The 22111-nt window shown below is 44.5% G+C and overlaps 1 protein-coding gene across 1 annotated transcript in view; it reads right to left on the bottom strand.

Moving 5' to 3' along the window:
* Positions 1-22111, bottom strand: part of LOC311143719 (sodium channel protein type 2 subunit alpha-like) — a gene marked incomplete at its 3' end in the record, with an annotated part of 42716 nt that overhangs the window by 12409 nt on the left and 8196 nt on the right. Inside the window, exons 6-15 of the mRNA XM_084179591.1 lie at positions 20615-20896; positions 19024-19156; positions 18667-18905; positions 18391-18564; positions 17898-18254; positions 17293-17784; positions 13514-13646; positions 13136-13290; positions 12683-12856; positions 9521-9643 (exon numbers count right to left, since the gene is read on the bottom strand). Of these exons, the coding sequence (XP_084035717.1) occupies positions 9521-9643; positions 12683-12856; positions 13136-13290; positions 13514-13646; positions 17293-17784; positions 17898-18254; positions 18391-18564; positions 18667-18905; positions 19024-19156; positions 20615-20896 (2262 nt within the window). The remainder of the gene's footprint in view (positions 1-9520; positions 9644-12682; positions 12857-13135; positions 13291-13513; positions 13647-17292; positions 17785-17897; positions 18255-18390; positions 18565-18666; positions 18906-19023; positions 19157-20614; positions 20897-22111) is intronic.

Here is a 22111-nt window from a genome sequence, read left to right as displayed (position 1 = left end):
CCGATGGGAAGCCAGCAGGGTACCCACACCTCCACCTACCCTGTCCACCCCATCGGCCGGTCCACCAGCCCCAGGTCCGGAACCCAGGAGGATTCGGCTCTCGCTCCCGAGGGCGTATGACGGAACAGCTGCCGGGTGTCAGGGGTTCCTCCTGCAGGTGGAGCTCTACCTGGCCACTGTACACCCGGTGCCCTCTGGACACGAGAGCGTTTCCGCCCTCATCTCCTGTCTCTCGGGAAAGGCGTTGGAGTGGGCTAACGCTGAGTGGAGGAAGATGGACGCCAACACCATCTCCTACGCCGAGTTCTCCCGCCGCTTCAAGGCCGTGTTTGACCATCCACCTGAGGGCAAAGCGGCGGGGGAGCGGCTAGTCCACTTGAGACAGGGGAGGAGGAGCGCACAGGCGTTTGCTTTGGAGTACCGGACTCTAGCGGCGGATGCAGGGTGGAATGAACGGGCTCTCATTGACCATTTTCGGTGTAGCCTCCGGGAGGACGTTCAACGAGAGTTGGCCTGCAGGGATACCCATCTGACTTTCGACCAGTTGGTTGATATGTCCATCCGTTTAGACACCCTGCTGGCCACCCGTGGACGTCCCGAGGGGGGTCCGTCCATTCCGCCCTCCGGCACCTCCGAGCCGAGCCCTATGGAGCTCGGGGGTGCCGGCGCTAGAGAACGGAGTAGGAGGAGCCCGAGGGGGCCTGTCTCCTGCACCAAGTGCGGTCGTGGAGGGCACACTGCGGCCAGGTGCTGGGGAGGGTTCTCCGGGGGAGAAGACAACAGGCCACGCACTGGGGGGGCCTCCCAGGTGAGTAGACGCCCCACCTACCCAGAGCTTTCTGTTGCGCACTTTTGTATACCTGTTGGTTTTCCACAGGTTGCACCTCATTCCCAGCATAAGGCGCTAGTAGATTCAGGCGCAGCTGGGAATTTTGTTGATCGAAAGTTTTGTTTAGAGTTAGGGATCCCTCTCCTACCCGTTGACAAACCTTTTCCCGTTCATGCCTTAGATAGCCGTCCGTTGGGGTCGGGGTTGATCAGGGAAGTCACAGCGCCACTTAGGATGTGTGCGCAGGGGGGTCATGAAGAGACTATACAGCTGTATCTGATCGACTCTCCTGCGTACCCAGAGAGGCTGGGGATTCCCTGGTTAAGCACCCATAACCCTGCTATTTCGTGGCAACAGAGGGCTCTCGATGGGTGGTCTGTTCAGTGTGAGGGGCGATGTCTGGGTGTTTCCGTGGGGGCGACTTCGGTGGCAAGTCCAAACCAAGTGCCCGCACTGCACATTCCGCCTGAATATGGGGATTTAGCTCTTGTGTTTAGCAAAACTAGGGCGACGCAGTTGCCTCCCCATAGACAGGGGGATTGTGCGATTGATCTCCAGGCAGGAGCAGCGCTCCCACGGAGCCATGTGTATCCTTTGTCTCAAGAGTAGAGAAAAGCTATGGAGACCTACATAGCCGAATCTTTGAGACAGGGATACATTCGGCCTTCCACTTCCCCCGCCTCTTCGAGTTTCTTTTTTGTGAAAAAGAAAGATGGAGGGTTGCGCCCATGCATTGATTACCGTGGTCTCAATCAGATTACTGTGAAATACAGTTATCCACTCCCTCTGATTGCGACCATGACAGAGTCATTGCATGGGGCGCGGTTTTTCACAAAATTGGATCTCAGGAGCGCGTATAACTTGGTGCGCATTAGGGAGGGCGATGAATGGAAAACAGCGTTTAGTACCACGTCAGGTCATTTCGAATATCTTGTCATGCCATATGGGTTGATGAATGCTCCATCAGTCTTTCAATCCTTCGTAGATGACATTTTCCGGGATATGCAGGGACAAGGGGTGGTCGTGTACATTGATGATATTCTGGTATACTCGTCTACCCGAGCCGAGCATGTAACCCTGGTGCGACGTGTATTGAGGAGGCTGTTGGAGCACGACCTATATGTCAAGGCAGAGAAATGTCTGTTTTTCCAGGAGTCGGTCTCCTTTTTGGGTTATCGGTTGTCCGCGTCAGGGGTGAGTATGGAGGTGGATCGTGTGTCCGCTGTGCGTAATTGGCAAACTCCAACCACTGTAAAAGAGGTGCAGCAGTTCTTGGGCTTTGCGAATTACTACCGGAGGTTTATCCGGGGTTTTGGACAGGTGGCAGCTCCCATCACGTCCCTTCTGAAGGGGGGTCCGGTGCGCCTGCAGTGGTCAGCTGATGCGGACAGGGCCTTTGGGAGACTGAAGGACCTGTTTACGTCGGCTCCGGTACTGGCGCATCCGGATCCCACGATTCCCTTTCAGGTTGAGGTGGACGCGTCTGAGGCTGGTATAGGGGCCGTGCTCTCTCAACGGTCCGGCTCGCCACCTAAACTCCGCCCCTGTGCTTTTTACTCCAAAAAGCTCAGCCCGGCGGAGCGTAACTATGACGTTGGGGACAGGGAGCTGTTAGCTGTAGTTCAGGCCCTTAAGGTGTGGAGGCATTGGCTTGAGGGGGCTCAACACCCTTTCCTCATTTTGACTGACCATCGGAACCTGGAGTACATCAGGGCAGCGAGGAGACTGAACCCTCGCCAGGCTCGATGGAGTATGTTTCTCGCCCACGTCCACCTGCAGCGGGCCGTCCTTCGTCACAAGGCGAGCGCCGATCTCCACCGCAGTGAGGGGCCGGTGTACGCACCCGGAGATCGAGTCTGGCTCTCTACCAGAAACCTGCCCCTCCGCCTGCCCTGCCGGAAGCTGGGTCGGCGGTTTGTGGGGCCCTTTAAAGTCCTGAGAAGATTGAACGAGGTGTGTTATAGGTTACATCTACCTGTTGAATATAAGAATATTAACCCCTCGTTCCATGTGTATCTTCTCAGGCCGGTGGTAGCTGGTCCACTCCAGGACAATGAGATAGGAGAGACTCCTCCGCCCCCATTGGACATCGAGGGGGCTCCGGCGTACACCGTTCGGTCCATCTTGGACTCCAGACGCCGGATGGGGGGTCTCCAGTATCTCGTGGAGTGGGAGGGGTACGGCCCGGAGGAGCGGTGCTGGGTGCCGCGGAGGGACATCCTAGACCCATCTCTCCTGTCGGAGTTCCACCGGGACCATCCCGCGCGCCCTGCTCCGCGTCCTCCTGGTCGTCCCCGAGGCCGGGGTCGGCGCACGGCTGGAGCCGCGCGTCAAGGGGGGGGTACTGTCACGGTTACGGCCGAGGCTGCTCCTCCTCTTGGTTCGGGCAGGCTTCGGCGGTCGTCGTCTCCGGAGTACTAGCTGCCACCGATCTATGTTTCATGTTCGTTTGGTTTGGTCTTGATGTTGTACACCTGTGTCTAGTTAGTCCTTGTTAGTGTTCTATTTAGTTCTCGTTGTGTGTGTCTGTGTTTGTGTGTTATTGTTTCGCTGTCGTGTTTTGTGCGCTACTGTTTGCCTTGTGCATTTCATATTTTCCTCCTCTGTGTTCGGAGGTTATTTACGCACTGTTTTGTGCGCCGTTTGGTTTTCGCCTGTGTGCGGACTTTCTCGCCTCCGGGCGTTTGAATCGTGAATTTGAGTGTGCTGTTCACTAAAGTCTATTGGACTTATTTTTCTGCGTCCTGCATCTGATTCCTGCACCACACCCACCTACAGCACCCACTGACAATTGGGTGAGGCGGGTTGCAGGAAAGTATATTTAGTTAAAGGATGGAAAGTGAGATAGAGAAATATATACGAAAAAATACACACAAAAAAAAATAATGGCTATTTACACGAGGACACAACAGAATACACGACCGCACTGCTACGCCATCTTGGTTATGCACAATGTAATCATGTCTGTCAAATATGTAAGTTGAATACATTGTTGGTTAAAAGCCCTGTGTGTAACTAGTTCCACAGCCTTTTTTTAGTTAAGATACCAAAAATAATAATTTCTAGTTGAATGAACATACTGTATGAGACAAATTGAGCAAACACATCATTTTAAGCTGACTGAATTTTTGCCTATGTTTTTTATCACGTTGGAGCTAAGTTTGGGCCAACTAAAAATGTTAAGTCCAGGTAACAAATTGACCAAAAAGTTTACTAAACAAAAAAAAAGATTTATGGGTGTTTTTTTTACAGTGAGGACTCTGGGGCCTAGTAGTAGCCTTGTGCAGGAATATATGATGAAACACTTATTCATAACTGGTATCTAAACATGATAACAAGAGGCAATCATTTCTTGTTATTGAGAAGAGCGAAAATCTATTTACAGTGGGGAAAAAAGGATTTAGTCAGCCACCAATTGTGCAAGTTCTCCCACTTAAAAATACGAGAGAGGCCTGTAATTTTCATCATAGGTACACATCAACTATGACAGACAAATTGAGAAAAAATAATCCAGAAAATCACATTGTAGAATTTTTAATGAATTTATTTGCAAATTATGTTGGAAAATAAGTATTTGGTCACCTACAAACAAGCAAGATGTCTGGCTCTCACAGACCTGTAACTTCTTCTTTAAGAGGCTCCTCTGTCCTCCACTCGTTACCTGTATTAATGGCACCTGTTTTAACTTGTTATCAGTATAAAAGACACCTGTCCACAACCTCAAACAGTCACACTCCAAACTCCACTATGGCCAAGACCAAAGAGCTGTCAAAGGACACCAGAAACAAAATTGTAGACCTGCACCAGGCTGGGAAGACTGCATCTGCAATAGGTAAGCAGCTTGGTTTGAATAAATCAACTGTGGGAGCATTTATTAGGAAATGGAAGACATACAAGACCACTGATAATCTCCCTCGATCTGGGGCTCCACGCAAGATCTCACCCCGTGGGGTCAAAATGATCACAAGAACGGTGAGCAAAAATCCCAGAACCACACGGGGGGACCTAGTGAATGACCTGCAGAGAGCTGGGACCAAAGTAACAAAGCCTACCATCAGTAACACACTACGCCGCCAGGGACTCAAATCCTGCAGTGCCAGACGTGTCCCCCTGCTTAAGCCAGTACATGTCCAGGCCCGTCTGAAGTTTGCTAGAGTGCATTTGGATGATCCAGAAGAGGATTGGGAGAATGTCATATGGTCAGATGAAACCAAAATAGAACTTTTTGGTAAAAACTCAACTCGTCGTGTTTGGAGGACAAAGAATGCTGAGTTGCATCCAAAGAACACCATACCTACTGTGAAGCATGGGGGTGGGAACATCATGCTTTGGGGCTGTTTTTCTGCAAAGGGACCAGGACGACTGATCCGTGTAAAGGAAATAATGAATGGGGCCATGTATCGTGAGATTTTGAGTGAAAACCTCCTTCCATCAGCAAGGGCATTGAAGATGAAACGTGGCTGGGTCTTTCAGCATGACAATGATCCCAAACACACCGCCCAGGCAACGAAGGAGTGGCTTCGTAAGAAGCATTTCAAGGTCCTGGAGTGGCCTAGCCAGTCTCCAGATCTCAACCCCATAGAAAATCTTTGGAGGGAGTTGAAAGTCCGTGTTGCCCAGTGACAGCCCCAAAACATCACTGCTCTAGAGGAGATCTGCATGGAGGAATGGGCCAAAATACCAGCAACAGTGTGTGAAAACCTTGTGAAGACTTACAGAAAACGTTTGACCTGTGTCATTGCCAACAAAGGGTATATAACAAAGTATTGAGAAACTTTTGTTATTGACCAAATACTTATTTTCCACCTTAATTTGCAAATAAATTCATAAAAAATCCTACAATGTGATTTTCTGGATTTCTTTTTCTCATTTTGTCTGTCATAGTTGACGTGTACCTATGATGAAAATTACAGGCCTCTCTCATCTTTTTAAGTGGGAGAACTTGCACAATTGGTGGCTGACTAAATACTTTTTTTCCCCACTGTATTTGATTGTTGCTTTCTAAAATAATTAGAAATAGGCATCTATTTCCTATTATTTATATAATTTCAATGATCATTGCAGAAAAAAATCATCACCTTTTCTGACTGTGATGGTTTCATATTCGTGAAATAGCCTATAGGCCTACAACAAGTTAGGATAGGCTACCATTTGTCCCATCTCTCATTTAATTGGACCCACTTCACAATAGTAAATAAAGGCATCCCTCAACGAGACCAAGACAAAGGAGATGATTGTGGACTACAGGAAAAAAAAGAGGACTGAGCACGCCCCCATTCTCATCGACGGGGCTGTAGTGGAACAGGTTGAGAGCTTCAAGTTCCTTGGTGTCCACATCACCAACGAACTATCATGGTCCAAACACACCAAGACAGTCATGAAGAGGGCACGACAAAGCCTATTCCCCCTAAGGAGACTGAAAAGATTCGGCATGGGTCCTCAGATCCTCAAAAAATTCTACAGCTGCACCATCGAGAGCATCCTGACTGGTTGCATCACCGCCTGGTATGCAACTGCTTGGCCTCCGACCGCAAGGCACTACAGAGGGTAGTGCGTACGGCCCAGTACATCACTGGGGCCAAGCTTCCTGCCATCCAGGACCTCTATACCAGGCGGTGTCAGAGGAAGGCCCTCAAAATTGTCAAAGACTCCAGCCACCCTAGTCATAGACTGTTCTCTCTGCTACCGCACGGCAAGCGGTACCGGAGTGCCAAGTCTAGGTCCAAAAGACTTCTCAACAGCTTCTACCCCCAAGCCATAAGACTCCTGAACAGCTAATCATGGCTACCCAGACTATTTGCACTGCCCCCCCACCCCATCTTTTTACACTGCTGCTACTCTGTTAATTATTAATGCATAGTCACTTTAACTCTACCCATATGTACATATTACTTCAACTACCTCAACTAGCCGGTGCCCCCGCACATTGACTCTGCACCGGTACCCCCCTGTATATACAGTATAGCCTCCCTACTGTTATTTTATTTTACTTCTGCTCTTTTTTTCTCAACACTTTTCTGTTGTTGTTTTATTTTACTTTTTTATTTAAAATAAATGCACTGTTGGTTAAGGGCTGTAAGCAAGCATTTCACTGTAATGTCTGCACCTGTTGTATTCGGCGCATGTGGCCAATAACATTTGATTTGATTTGATTTTATAAATAAGCTATTTCAAGTATTTTGCTCTATTTGATCCGATCCGAAGCGCAGTTTAATGGTAGAACAGACGGTTCACCTTTTCCATTGATGTTTGTAGGCTATTACATCTGAATACTGTAATATCAAATTTCTCGAGTAGACAATATTTAATGTATTAACATAATACATAATACATGTATCATATACATTGCAGAATAAATTCCTCACCTTTTCTGGCCATGATGACTTCATATTCCCAAAGTAGCCATGCAACAAATTATCATTGTGCCTATTAGATAGCCTATTATAATTTCAAGTTTTTGCATCTGAAAGGGAGCGCGGTTTATAACATACAGTAAAATTCAACAAGTGAACAGACAGTTGATATTTTGCATTGAAGTGTGCAGGCTACCACTGTAAGTAGGCCTCCTGTAGTTTTAATTTTTTCCCAAGTACACAATGTTTCAGAATTCGCGAGCAGTACAGCATAGCCTATTTAGGTTCGGGAAAAAGTACATCCAAAACATTCTTGAATTCAAACGATCTGTTTGCAGGTCCACAACATTGTGCAATTGTTTTTGTCTTTCAGACACGTTTAGATACAGCAAATGTCACTGCAAAAAATAACATTCTGCTAACCCCTCCAAAAACATTGGTCAAGTACGCCATGCATTGCTATTTCGTTAGATATTGTCTTGGCCAAATTCCAATACTTCCAAAGTATACAGCAAATAGAAAAAAAATTGGCACCATAAAAAGTGAATTATGGGCATTTTTTCAGGTGGAGTTATAATGTTCGTTCACGCGCTCACAATTTCACGACATGTCTGATTTATAGCGTGCCCCAAGTTTATACAGTGAGGGAAAAAAGTATTTGATCCCCTGCTGATTTTGTATGTTTGCCCACTGATAAAGACATGATCAGTCTATCATTTTAATGGTAGGTTTATTTGAACAGTGAGAGACAGAATAACAACAAAAAAATCCAGAAAAATGCATGTGAAAAATTTTAGAAATTGATTTGCATTTTAATGAGGGAAATAAGTATTTGACCCCTCTGCAAAACATGACTTAGTACTTGGTGGCAAAACCCTTGTTGGCAATCACAGAGGTCAGACGTTTCTTGTAGTTGGCCACCAGGTTTGCACACATCTCAGGAGGGATTTTGTCCCACTCCTCTTTGCAGATCTTCTCCAAGTCATTAAGGTTTCGAGGCTGACGTTTGGCAACTCGAACCTTCAGCTCCCTCCACAGATTTTCTATGGGATTAAGGTCTGGAGACTGGCTAGGCCACTCCACGACCTTAATGTGCCTCTTCTTGAGCCACTCCTTTGTTGCCTTGGCCGTGTGTTTTGGGTCATTGTCATGCTGGAATACCCATCCACGACCCATTTTCAATGCCCTGGCTGAGGGTAGGTGGTTCTCACCCAAGATTTGACGGTACATGACCCCGTCCATCGTCCCTTTGATGCGGTGAAGTTGTACTGTCCCCTTAGCAGAAAAACACCCCCAAAGCATAATGTTTCCACCTCCATGTTTGACGGTGGGGATGGTGTTCTTGGGGTCATAGGCAGCATTCCTCCTCCTCCAAACACGGCGAGTTGAGTTGATGCCAAAGAGCTCAATTTTGGTCTCATCTGACCACAACACTTTCACCCAGTTCTCCTCTGAATCATTCAGATGTTCATTGGCAAACTTCAGACGGCCCTGTATATGTGCTTTCTTGAGCAGGGGGACCTTGCGGGTGCTGCAGGATTTCAGTCCTTCACGGCGTAATGTGTTACCAATTGTTTTCTTGGTGACTATGGTCCCAGCTGCCTTGAGATCATTGAAAAGGTCCTCCCCTGTAGTTCTGGGCTGATTCCTCACCGTTCTCATTATCAACTCCACGAGGTGAGATCTTGAATGGAGCCCCAGGCCGAGTGAGATTGACAGTTATTTTGTGTTTCTTCCATTTGCGAATGATCACACCAACTGTTGTCACCTTCTCACCAAGCTGCTTGGTGATGGTCTTGTAGCCCATTCCAGCCTTGTGTAGGTCTACAATCTTGCCCCTGACATCCTTAGAGAGCTCTTTGGTCTTGGCCATGGTGGAGAGTTTGGAATCTGATTGATTGATTGCTTCTGTGGACAGGTGTTTTTTATACAGGTAACAAGCTGAGATTAGGAGCACTCCCTTTAAGAGTGTGCTCCTAATGTCAGCTCGTTACCTGTATAAAAGACACCTGAGAGCCAGAAATCTTTCTGATTGAGAGGGGGTCAAATACTTATTTCCCTCATTAAAATGCAAATCAATTTATAACATTTTTGACATGCGTTTTTCTGGATTTTTGTTGTTGTTATTCTGTCTCTCACTGTTCAAATAAACCTACCATTAAAATTATAGACTGATCATGTCCTTGTCAGTGGGCAAACGTACAAAATCAGCAGGGGATCAAATACTTTTTTCCCTCACTGTAAATCTCAATATCTTTTCAGAAATGGCACACACATATATTTAGTGTTAAATTTACACAATGGTTATAAATGAGGCCCCAGGTCTGCTGACTCTTACCCTCATGCCCTCGAAGCGGGACAGCGCTCTCAGGGGCCTCAGCGCTCGCAGAGTCCTCAGGGACTTGATGGCACTCAGCTCAGCGTAGCCCAGGGCGTTGGCCACAAGACTGACCAAAGAGACCTGTAAACACAATGATGTCATCATGAGACACGCGACTACCTGATTGACACTCAGTGGAGGCTAGCCTCTGTCTCAAAGATATGTTTTAAACCAGGCAATGGTTCACTGTCTCGCCTTAACTACATTACATTATCATTTCAGCAATGAAACGACATTACAATGACTTTGCAATTACAAGGTGATTTTGACTTTACTCTGGCTATATATATACACACTACTGGTCAAAGGTTTTAGAACACCTACTCATTCAACAATTTTTCTTTATTTTTACTATTTTCTACATTGTAGAATAATAGTGAAGACATCAAAACTATGAAATAACACATATGGAATCATGTAGTAACCAGAAAAGTGTTAAACAAATCCAAATATATTTTATATTTGATATTCTTCAAATAGCCCCCCTTTGCCTTGATGACAGCTTTGCACACTATTGGTATTCTCTCAACCAGCTTCACCTGGAATGCTTTTCCAACAGTCTTGAAGGAGTTCCCACATATGCTGAGCACTTGTTGGCTGCTTTTCCTTGACTCTGCCGTCAGACTCATCCCAAACCATCTCAATTTGGTTGAGGTCGGGGGATTGTGGAGGCCAGGTCATCTGATGCAGCACTCCATCACTCTCCTTCTTGGTCAAATAGCCCTTACACAGCCTGGAGGTGTGTTGGGTCATTGTCCTGTTGAACAACAAATGATAGTCCCACTAAGCCCAAACCAGATGGGATGGCGTATCGCTGCAGAATGCTGTGGTAGCCATGCTGGTTAAGTTGAATTCTAAATAAATCACAGACAGTGTCACCAGCAAAGCACCCCCACACCATAACACCTCCTCCATGCTTTACGGTGGGAAATACACATGCGGAGATCATCCGTTCACCCACACATAGTCTCACAAAAACACGGCGGTTGGAACAAAAAATCTCAAATTTGGACTCATCAGACCAAAGGACAAATTTCCACCAGTCTAATGTCCATTGCTCATGTTTCTTGGCCCAAGTAAGTCTCTTCTTCTTATTGGTGTCCTTTAGTAGTGATTTCTTTGCAGCAATTCGACCATGAAGGCCTGATTAACACAGTCTCCTCTGAACATGTTGAGATGTGTCTGTTACTGGAACTCTGTGAAGCATTTATTTGGGCTGCAATTTCTGAGGCTGGTAACTCTAATGAACTGCTGGTTGAGAGAATGCCAAGAGTGTGCAAAGCTGTTATCAAGGCAAAGGGTGGCTATTTGAAGAATCTCAAACATTAAATATATTTTGATCTGTTAAATACTTTTTTGGTTACTACATGATTCCATATGTGTTATTTCATAGTTTTGATGTCTTCACTATTATTCTACAATGTAGAAAATAGTACAAATAAAGAAAAGCCCTTGAAGGAGTAGGTGTTCTAAAACTTTTGACCGGTAGTGTATATATATATACACACAGTTGAAGTCGGAAGTTTACATGCACCTTAGCCAAATACATTTAAACTCAGTTTTTCACAATTCCTGACATATAATCCTAGTAAAAATTCCTTGTCTTAGGTCAGTTAGGATCACCACTTTATTTTAAGAATATGAAAGGTCAGAATAATAGTAGAGAGAATTATTTATTTCATATTTTATTTCTTTCATCACATTCCCAGTGGGTCAGAAGTTTACATACACTCAATTAGTATTTGGTAGCATTGCCTTTAAATTGTTTAACTTGGGTCAAACGTTTTGTGTAGCCTTCCAAAAGCAACTAAGTGTAACTGAGTCAGGTTTGTAGGCCTCCTTGCTCGCACACACTTGTTCAGTTCTGCCCACAAATGTTCTATAGGATTGAGGTCAGGGCTTTGTGATGGCCACTCCAATACGTTGACTTTGTTGTCCTTAAGACATTTTGCCAGACATTTGGGGTCATTGTCCATTTGGAAGACCCATTTGCGACCAAGCTTTAACTTCCTGACTGATGTCTTGAGATGTTGCTACAATATATTCACATAATTTTCCTTCCTCATGATGCCATCTATTTGGTGAAGTGCACCAGTCCATCCTGCAGCAAAGCACCCCCACAGCATGATGCTGCCACCCCGTGCTTCATGGTTGGGATGGTGTTCTTCGGCTTGCAAGCTACCACCTTTTTCCTCCAAACATAACGATGGTCATTATGGCCAAACAATTATATTTTTGTTTCATCAGACCAGAGGACATTTCTCCAAAAAGTACAATCTTTGTCCCCATGTGCAGTTGCAAACTGTAGTCTGGCTTTTTTTGGCGGTTTTGGAGCAGTGGCTTCGTCGTTGCTGAGCGGCCTTTCAGGTTATGTGGATATAGGACTCGTTTTACTGTGGACATAGATACTTTTGTACCTGTTTCCTCTAGCGATGTCCTTTGCTGTTGTTCTGGGATTGATTGACACTTTTCGCACCAAAGTACGTCCATCTCTAGGAGACAGAACGCGTCTCCTTCCTGAGCGGTATGACGGCTGCGTGGTCCCATGGTGTTTATACTTGCGTACTATTGTTTGTACAGATGAACGTGGTACCTTCAGGCGTTTGGAAATTGCTCCCAAGGAAGAACCAGACTTGTGGAGGTCTAAAAAAAGAAATTGGGAGGTTTTGGCTGATTTCTTTTGATTTTCCCATGATGTCAAGCAAAGAGGCACTGAGTTTGAAGGTAGGCCTTGAAATACATCCCCAGTTACACCTCCAATTTACTCAAATTATGTCAATTAGCCTATCAGAAGCTTCTAAAGCAATGACATCATTTTCTGGAATTTTCCAAGCTGTTTAAAAGCACAGTCAACTTAGTGTATGTAAACTTCTGAGTCACTTGAATTGTGATACAGTGAATTATAAGTGAAATAATTTGTCTGTAAACAATTGTTGGAAAAATTACTTGTGTCATGCACACAGTAGACTGACTTGCCAAAACTATAGTTTGTTAACAAGAAATTTGTGGAGTGGTTGAAAAATGAGTTTTAATGACTCCAACCTAAGTGTATGTAAACTTCCGACTTCAACTGTATATATTTATTGTGCAAGTGAAGACATAGTTTTAAAAAAGACCTACGTCAACAATAAGGAAGTCCAACCAGCACCAGGTGTTGGTGAAGTATTTGGCGAATCCATAGGCCACCCACTTCAGCAACATCTCCAGGATAAAGATGTAGGTGAAGACTTTGTCTGCAAACTCCAACACGGTCTTAATGGTCTTCCTCTGTTCGATGTAGATGTCCTCAAATGCCTTGGTGTAAACACAAGCAAATCACTTCCTATAACCCACACTAATCTCATACACCAGAGCAGCTGCTGCTGCCTCATCAGATCTGTTACCAGTTAATTCTGTGTCAAGGATCACAGAATGGTCAATTACACAGTACTAAGCACAGAACAACCCTCACAGCATTTCTACTCCATTGTTTCTCATAAGGGTACTACTGTAAGTCAGACAATGGAGGATAATCTGCCTGCCCTCTCTCTCATAGCCTCAGATCCTTCCCCAAATCATTACTTCCCCACTCACCAGCGCTCCACTGCTGAGCAGGATCATGAAGATGATAAAGCTCTCGAACCAGTTGTGCTCCACTATCCTGAAGCAGGTCTTCCTCAATGTCCACCACATCTTCCACTTGCCCTCATCGACGTTCACTTGGCAGCATTGGAATCTACGGACACAGTCTGAAAGCAGACAACATTGGTTAACAGATAATACTTCTGTTATATTTGTGTCTTATGATTCTATTATAAAGATCACCTCATTCCTAGAGAAATGCCCATGACGAATGTCTAACTATTTTCTGATCAGACCCATTCTATTTCTGGGTTCCAGCTTGTTATGCCTGAAGCCATTCACAAAAAAACAATACCCACATCCTGAGATGTAGCCTATTGTATCTCTCACCATCAGTGAAGCATCCTTCAGCTTCCATGGACTCCTCAGGCTCCATGTCCACCAAGCCCTCTCTCTCTCCTGGGGGCCTGATGTCCACTGTACTGCCCTCTGATGAGCTCAGTGGACGGTCTTTAGCTAGCTGCTGCAAGGGGAGCGAAGCCAGAGCAACATTAGCATAACACACCCGTGACAGGGCCTGGGAATCTAGCATTTGCCCGGGAGCTGACATACTGAGCCTCATTACAATGGGTCACCCAGTGATGCAAGGGTGCTTGCCATATGTAAGCTCACAGGGTCTTTGTCTTTGTTTAGAGTTGTAACATTTCATGCAGAATCAATCAAAAGTACCTACAGACTTAGGAGATGAGACACGTATAGTTTGGAAAGTCAAATTGTAGGCTAACAGATGCTGGTATACTGTTGGAAAATATATTTGTATCTCGATAAAGGCTGTAGGTAAAAATGATTTCACTTTAGTCATATGGCATGCTTTCTCTAAAAGTGTGTGTTTGAACCAAGCCTGTGTGCGCCAGTATTTTCATGTCCAGGACTTTTTGACCCAAACAAACTGTTTTTTCCCCCTTTACATTTCCCTCATTGACATGAAAACACATATGTCCAGTTGCTAAGCAGTAGACAAGCCTCATTCATTTAAAAAGAGGGTAGCCTGCATTAGCTTAACAGCAGATATAACAGTGTTGTGCACTTTAACCAAGACAGGCATTAAGGAGTCTGCATTCCAGGCTAGTGTCAGATTAGGACCGCCTAATCACTCAAACCTTCCCTGGAGACAGGGCATTAAACACCTGAGACAAGATAAGTTGAGAGAGTAATGTGGTTTTATTGGGGAAACAATGTAGTTATAGATCCTATATGGTTTTACAAAGCCTTTGTGATTTTTGGACCAATGTGGATCACACAATAAACCAGCAGCATACCACCCTGCATCCCACTGCTGGCTTGCCTCTAAAAGTGCTGGCTTGCCTCTAAAAGCTAAGCAGGGTTGGTACTGGATGGGAGACCAGATGCTGCTGGAAGTGGTTTTGGGCCAGTAGGAGGCACTCTTTCCTCTGCCCCCCCACTCTTTCCTCTGCCCCCCCACTCTTTCCTCTGCCCCCCCACTCTTTCCTCTGCCCCCCCACTCTTTCCAATGTCTGACAATAGAAAATAGTGCTTAGAAAATGTCCTAAATACAGTGTAATAACTAGAGGAAAGCTGCTTTTAGAAGAGGTGTGCTGGATTACAAAATATATCAACTTCACCATGCAATGATGTCAAACATCTAATACACTTGACAATATTCAAACATGGGCCAATTGTATGAGGTTTGTCAATAATTAGCTTATTCACCGTGTCTCCTCAAGCACTTGGTGTCTTTCTACTGGGTGTGTCTTCCAACAGCCTTGAACTGAGAGCAGCCTTAATGCCTTTCTGGAGAGTGCAACAGCACTGAGCTGTCATGGGACCTAGCTAATGCAGAATGGGGAATGATGTGCATGCTACAATGATATATGCGCTGAATACTCAATTTGACTATGCTACTGCAATCATAGAGATGTTTGACCTTCAATTTAGGTACTATTGTAGGCACTACGATGTCTTCTCATTTCCATATGCTGTACAATATACTCTACTATCTGTTATTAGTAGTAACCAAAGAAGTTGCACCTCTTTTGGACTTGAGCTTAGTCAGCTACCTAAGTAAATTATAATTAGTCATTACTATATAAAAGTAGTATTTATGCTCTGTATTCTTACCTGCACTATCATTAATAACGGTATGCCTACTAGCAACAACATTTATTTTGGAAACCCAGCTGATTGAAATAATTATGTTCTTCTTAAAAACAAGCATTTGTAATCATCTGCTTTCATCATTCCATTATGGATAATATTTGTCCTCCAATGAATTTTGATCTTCAAAATCCATTACTCTACAGCATTTCAGTCAGATTTGTTAAGCTCCAGGTGCTCTCTGGCTGCTGAGCAATCCAGTCCCCAAGACAAAACCAAACCAAAGGAACAAAACAAAAGAATAACCATGGGCTGAACTGTTGATGGAAACAGTGGTGTTGATCATTCATTAAAAAAGGAAGTATTGCAAAGAAGCCTTATATCAAAAAAAAAATCAGGGTTGGCAGCATCAGAACGGCTGCTGAATGAATATAAATGAAGTAGGGAGTAAAGTATGATCAAGCAGAAACAAACATAGATGAGCAATCCAATAAAAAGGTTGTTCCTTTTTGGTAAATGGAATAGGCAACCTCCATGGTTAGTGTTATGTACAATAAAGTGGTCTTACAAGTCTCCTCTCATTGAAAACCTTGAGAGCGTCTGTGAAACAGCTGCAATAACAAATGGGGTTAAGTGTGGTAAGTTACTGTCCCACATGCTACCTGGTCTGGAAGCAAAGCATGTTAGTCACATATTAACCTCTCAGAAAGTACACTTACAAGTGAAGGAAATACAATCTCACCAAATTTACAACAGTCATTATTGTTAAATAATAAATAGTAATTACAGTATCATAACAACATGAACAGCACCGTACAACAACATCAGCTAAATTACACTGTAACAGTGACATTTTATGATTGTCTGACTGCAATGTTACCATAGATAGTAATTCACAGTAGGCCCTCAGTTTATACCATATTCTGAGAGAGAGAGAGCGAGAGCGAGAGCGAGAGAGAGAGAGAGAGAGAGAGGGGGGGGGGGCTGGCTATCTACAACACAAGGCATTAAAGCTCCCTAAAGAGGAGGATGTCGCTGCATAGCACTCAGACTTAAATGGCACATAATGTAATTTGAAGAAAAGTATTTTCCTGTCTCTCAGGCTTCTCCTCGTTAAAGGGTCATGGTATACAGGGACTCCAGGGGATCCATAATGTCACATGCTCATACTTTGCTTGCCATGCACCATAGGTTAAGTGCACCAGCATGACCACTGCAATGGAAGTTCCTACTTATCTGAAACAACAAATGCATCCGCATATTGACCACACAACAGCCAATATCTGAATCGGTCTTCATCCATCGTTCATATTCTATTTGCCTCTCGCTCTATTTTGTCAGCCTAGGCCATAAAATTAGGAGCCATTGATAGATGAGACATCGGAAGTTATACAGAAACGTAGTGATCACTAATGGCCCAAGCCTAACATGAGATCTGAGAAATTACCCCGACTTGCATATCTCTCATTGACATCAATACTGTACATGATCTAAAACTGTGATAAGGGAACTGGAGGGACTAAATGTTATTGTTCCCTGGATAAAATATAATGACAGTATTTTCATAATTGTGCATAATTTTGGGGAATTCTTTGAGTGTGGTCATTACATGTTGGCAACCTTGTACATATGCAGCTGTTCTATGTCCATAACTTACAACTGATTAACACCCGAATGAACAGCGAGTGAAAGGCCAGCAATTCCCTCTTTCTAAGCTCTAATGTGCCAAACACGCACAATATTACATTATAATATTTGAGCATCACCTGGCTCTGGCTGTCACCATTTGCAGATACTGCATCACTTGGAAAAAGTGCAATCATCTCTAATGAGTCATTCCAATGTAATTATGTTAGATAATGTGGACAAACAAGAGCAAACAAGCAGATATTTGCATAATATCACTGTCTTTTTGAAGCTCATAACGTCACTGTCTTTTTTTTCAAATCGTAAACCTAGATCAACAGTTGATTTCAAACTATGTACAAGAATTTCAGACTGTGTACTACTTCCACATAGAATCATGCCAGACCAAATCAAGTGAACATGCTCACCTCTTTGCTTCCCTCTATGTCCGAGGAATCGCTGCTGAAGTCCTCAGTGTTGAGGTTCTCAAAGTCCGACTCCCCCACAGCGATGGGCACTGTGACAGTCAGACTGGGGTTGTGGATGAACTGCATGTAGTCAGTGTTGTCGTTGACTATGTACTTCCCTGCTGCATTGCTGCCCACTCCAACCCCACCGGTGGTGCCGTTGTCATCCTTCACGTATTCAGGGTCTTTCATGATCTCCACAGTGGTGTGGTTGGAGTTGTAGTTGGTTTTATGGAGGTCATCCAGGGGCTTGTCCTCATTCAGGCTCCCCTTCTTTTTCCTCAGACATATGCTGTGGAAGGAGCGGCGCACCAAGGCCTTGACGAAGGCGATACCCTGGTGGATGCGGCCTATGGCCACCGTCAGATTGTTCATCTCGCTGTCATCATCCGTGGCCGCCAGGTTATCAGCACTGAACGAGCTCAGCAGCAAGGCCAGGAACAGGTTCAGGACCTGCCACACACACACACAAACACACACACATTATGTTTCAAAGTTACTGTAATTGATAAAAACTTACAGTGGATTAACAGTAATACAGATACAGCATAGAGCTGAAAACTTACCACCAGGTTCCCAATGACCATGACCATCATAAAGACGATGAGACACATGCTCTGGCCAGCCACCTCCATGCAGTCCCACATGGTCTCGATCCACTCCCCGCACAGCACCCGAAACACAATCAGGAAGGAGTGGAAGAAGTCATGCATGTGCCAGCGGGGCAGTGTACAGTCTGTAGAGATCTTACACACACAGTCTCTGTAGCTCTTCCCAAACAGCTGCATGCCCACCACGGCGAAGATGAAGACGATGATGGCCAGGACCAGGGTGAGGTTACCCAGAGCCCCCACTGAGTTACCAATGATCTTGATCAGCATGTTCAGTGTGGGCCAAGACTTGGCCAGTTTGAATACTCTCAGCTGCATACAAAAATGAGAATAGGATTAATATTCATTGCTATTCCAATATGTTCACAGTCTACTTTTTACCAGTGATTATTGACTGAACATGCAGCATATTGGATGCTGTGCTGGAGTGTCAATGCTCTGCTCTTACCAATCGGAATGATCTGAGGACAGACATTCCAGGCACGTTGGCCAAGCCAAGCTCCATCAAGCTCAAACTGACAATGATACCATCAAATATATTCCAGCCTTCCTTAAAATAACAGTACGGATCCAAAGCAATAATCTTGAAACACATCTCAGCTGTGAAGATACCCGTGAACACCTGAGTAAAACAACACACAAAACAGTGACAACAGTAATTAACATGTCATGGTGGGTCTAAAATGGCCGATTCAAAGTGATATGGCAAAAAAGAATGACGTACCAGGTTTCCCATAGAAAGCATTTTGTTGAAATCCCCAGACATTGGGTGGTGCTCCATAGCCATGAACACTGTGTTCATAACAATGCAAATGGTGATAGTCAGGTCTACAAACGGGTCCATCACGATCATCTTGACTATCTTCTTGATCCTCAGCCACGCTGGACAACAGTCCCAGATGAGGAAGGTGTTGGAGAACTTGTACCAGCAAGGAGGGCACTTCTGTCTCGACTCTTCAAGTTCTGATACATATAGAGGAGAAATAACAGAAAAACATTTGTTTTATGAATGTGTCCTCATTTTGTCTATTCATGCTATTTGTTTTAGGGGGTGTCTAGGGTATGGCATAGTCGTACACACCTTCCATAGTGTTAGTTAGAACACTAGCTACACTGAAGGCCCTCTGCCTGGCCCCTGGGTCCTCCAGGAAGTCCATAGAGGCCTGGTACGATCCACTTTGGGCCTTCCTGTACTCTGTCTCCGTGGTGTTGCCCTGGACGTACATAGATTCATCTGTTACATAAAGTTACATCATTTGGAAGCATCTTCAATGGATTGATAAGTCATCACAAACCAATTGCATCAGCAGTTAGCACAAAGTTACCGACAAAAGATGGCTATGTTTAAGAGGCTTAATAATCGCTTAACCAGGATGTTATCTGTTAAACCCAAAAAATACTGTATTTGCAATCACATCAATAGAAATATTGAAATAGGTTCGTACAAATATGGAATATTACACAATCTATATGAAAACTAGATATGTTTATACTGCCTTCTATTAAATTTTTTAAAACAAATGTTATTTTTTTGTGTGTACATGTCGTGTATACAGTATAAGACCAAGGAAAACACATCTAGTCAGAAAGAGAGAAGGGAAACCAACAAGAGACACACTACAACACCACAGCAGAACTACAGTAGAGGCTCGGTAGGTGGAGACAGCACAGAGCTGGTCTAGGCCATCCAGGCTAAACCACACTTCCTTACGTTGTCATCGGTAGAGGCCTTATCTACCGTCACCTCTGGCAGAAGGAGTCCCTCAGGTGATGTGGGAAGTGAAGCCCTGCCCACCAGGGACACCACCCCGTTGCAGTCCACGGAGCTGTGCTTCTTCCCATTGGCCGGCAGCAGGACGTGTGACGACATGCTGTTCTGGCTCAGGTTGCTGGAGCGCCGGTCACTCCGCCGGGGGACAAACAGAGAGCCCCGGCGACTGTCGTTGTCCTCGAAAGTGCTGTTCTCGTCGTCGGCAAAGTCATTCTCCGAGCCCATGTCTTGCGCTCGGTCCCGGAAGCTGAAGAGGCTAGCCTGGCTGTTCCGTCTGGATGACAACAGGGGTCCACGGATACTCAGGAAGGACTGGGAGAGAAAGATATTCCTCAGTGCCTATCACTGGTATAAGCATGGGTTAAGAAGTGGAGTAATTTAAGATGGAAGAGTGGGTCCTGTAGATGATGATGATTTTGATGAAGATGATGCAATGATGTTGATTATCTAGAGGATGACCTCATGGATAATATAAAAGGAAATGTGCAAGGGCATGATGAAGAGGATAATGATGATTATGATGATAAGCACAATGCTGCTGCTTCTGCTGCTTCTGCTGCTGCTGCTGAGGATAGTGATTACGATGATAAGGAAATTGTGGAATTGAAAGATGATGGTGCTGCTGAAAATGGAGATGATAGCGTAGCGATGATATTGATAATGAAGACGATATTGATGACGAAAATAATGATGATGATGATGATGAGGACAAAATTAATCAAAAAGAAAATAAATAATGTTGATGATGATGCAAGTAATCCTTACACCAATCAGGGGTAGATTCACTATGGAGTGTGTAGCATGCACAACAATACAGCAATACAGGGAACACACATAGTTTTAATAGCGAAAGGTAAAGATAGGGGAAAGAAGCAGGTAAAACCAATAAGAGTAGCCTGACCTGGTGTGGTGTGGAACATCTCACGTCGTAGCTGAGCAGGTTGGAGGCATCCATGGAGAAGCGGAAATGACTCTTTTGCATACTGCCCTCAGACTCAGACCTGTGAAACTTGTCATTTTCCCCTCTCTCCTCCTCCTCCTCTCTCTGCTTCCTCTTCTTGCGCCTGTTGCGTCTCTCTTTGGCGCTCTTGGAGCTGAGTTTGGAGGCCTCTGAGGAGGTCTCAGAGAGCCCCCCTCTCTCACTGAACTCCCCGCTCTCAGCTGCTATCACCGCTGCTGCCGCCTGTAAGCCAATCAACACACAGAAACCACTGTCGTCAAGGGCAACACAAGACTCAGCAGCAGCAGCACATCAGAAATAGACACAATAAGCTATTAAATGTCCGTTAAATTTAGATTGCCACCTTTGTGCCTTTAAATACCTTTGAACCTTTGAATACATACACTACCGTTCAAAAGTTTGGGGTCACTTAGAAATGTCCTTGTTTTCGAAAGAAAGCGGTGACTCCGGGATGCTGACCTTCTAGGCAGAGTTGCAAAGAAAAAGCCATAACTCAGACTAGCCATCTTAATCTTTTATTTTTATTGGCCAGTCTGAGATATGGCTTTTTCTTTGCAACTCTGCCTAGAAGGTCAGCATCCCAGAGTCGCCTCTTCACTGTTGACATTGAGACTGGTGTTTTGCGAGTACTATTTAATGAAGCTGCCAGTTGAGGACCTGTGAGGCGTCTGTTTCTCAAACTAGACACTCTAATGTATTTGTCCTCTTGCTCAGTTGTGCACCTGGGCCTCCCACTCCTCTTTCTATTCTGGTTAGAGCCAGTTTGCGCTGTTCTGTGAAGGGAGTTGTACACAGCGTTGTACAAGATCTTCAGTATCTTGGCAATTTCTCACATGGAATAGCCTTCATTTCTCAGAACAAGAATAGACTGACAAGTTTCAGAAGAAAGTTAAGTTATTTGTTTCTGGCCATTTTAAGCCTGTAATCGGATCCACAATTGCTGATGCTCCAGATACTCAACTAGTCTCAAGATGGCCAGTTTCATTGCTTCTTTAATCAGCACAACAGTTTTCAGCTGTGCTAACATAATTGCAAAAGGGTTTTCTAATGATCAATTAGCCTTTTAAAATGATAAACTTGGATTAGCAAACAAAACGTGTCATTGGAACACAGGACATGGTTGCTGATAATGGGCCTCTGTACGCCTACAGTGGGGAAAAAAAGTATTTAGTCAGCCACCAATTGTGCAAGTTCTCCCACTTAAAAATATGAGAGAGGCCTGTAATTTTCATCATAGGTACACGTCAACTATGACAGACAAAATGAGAAAAAGAAATCCAGAAAATCACATTGTAGGATTTTTAATGAATTTATTTGCAAATTATGGTGGAAAATAAGTATTTGGTCAATAACAAAAGTTTCTCAATACTTTGTTATATACCCTTTGTTGGCAATGACACAGGTCAAACGTTTTCTGTAAGTCTTCACAAGGTTTTC

The sequence above is a fragment of the Coregonus lavaretus genome, assembly GCF_964263955.1.
Source record: "Coregonus lavaretus genome assembly, chromosome: 16".
NCBI lineage: Eukaryota > Metazoa > Chordata > Actinopteri > Salmoniformes > Salmonidae > Coregonus > Coregonus lavaretus.
This window is presented reverse-complemented; position numbering and strand designations above follow the sequence as displayed.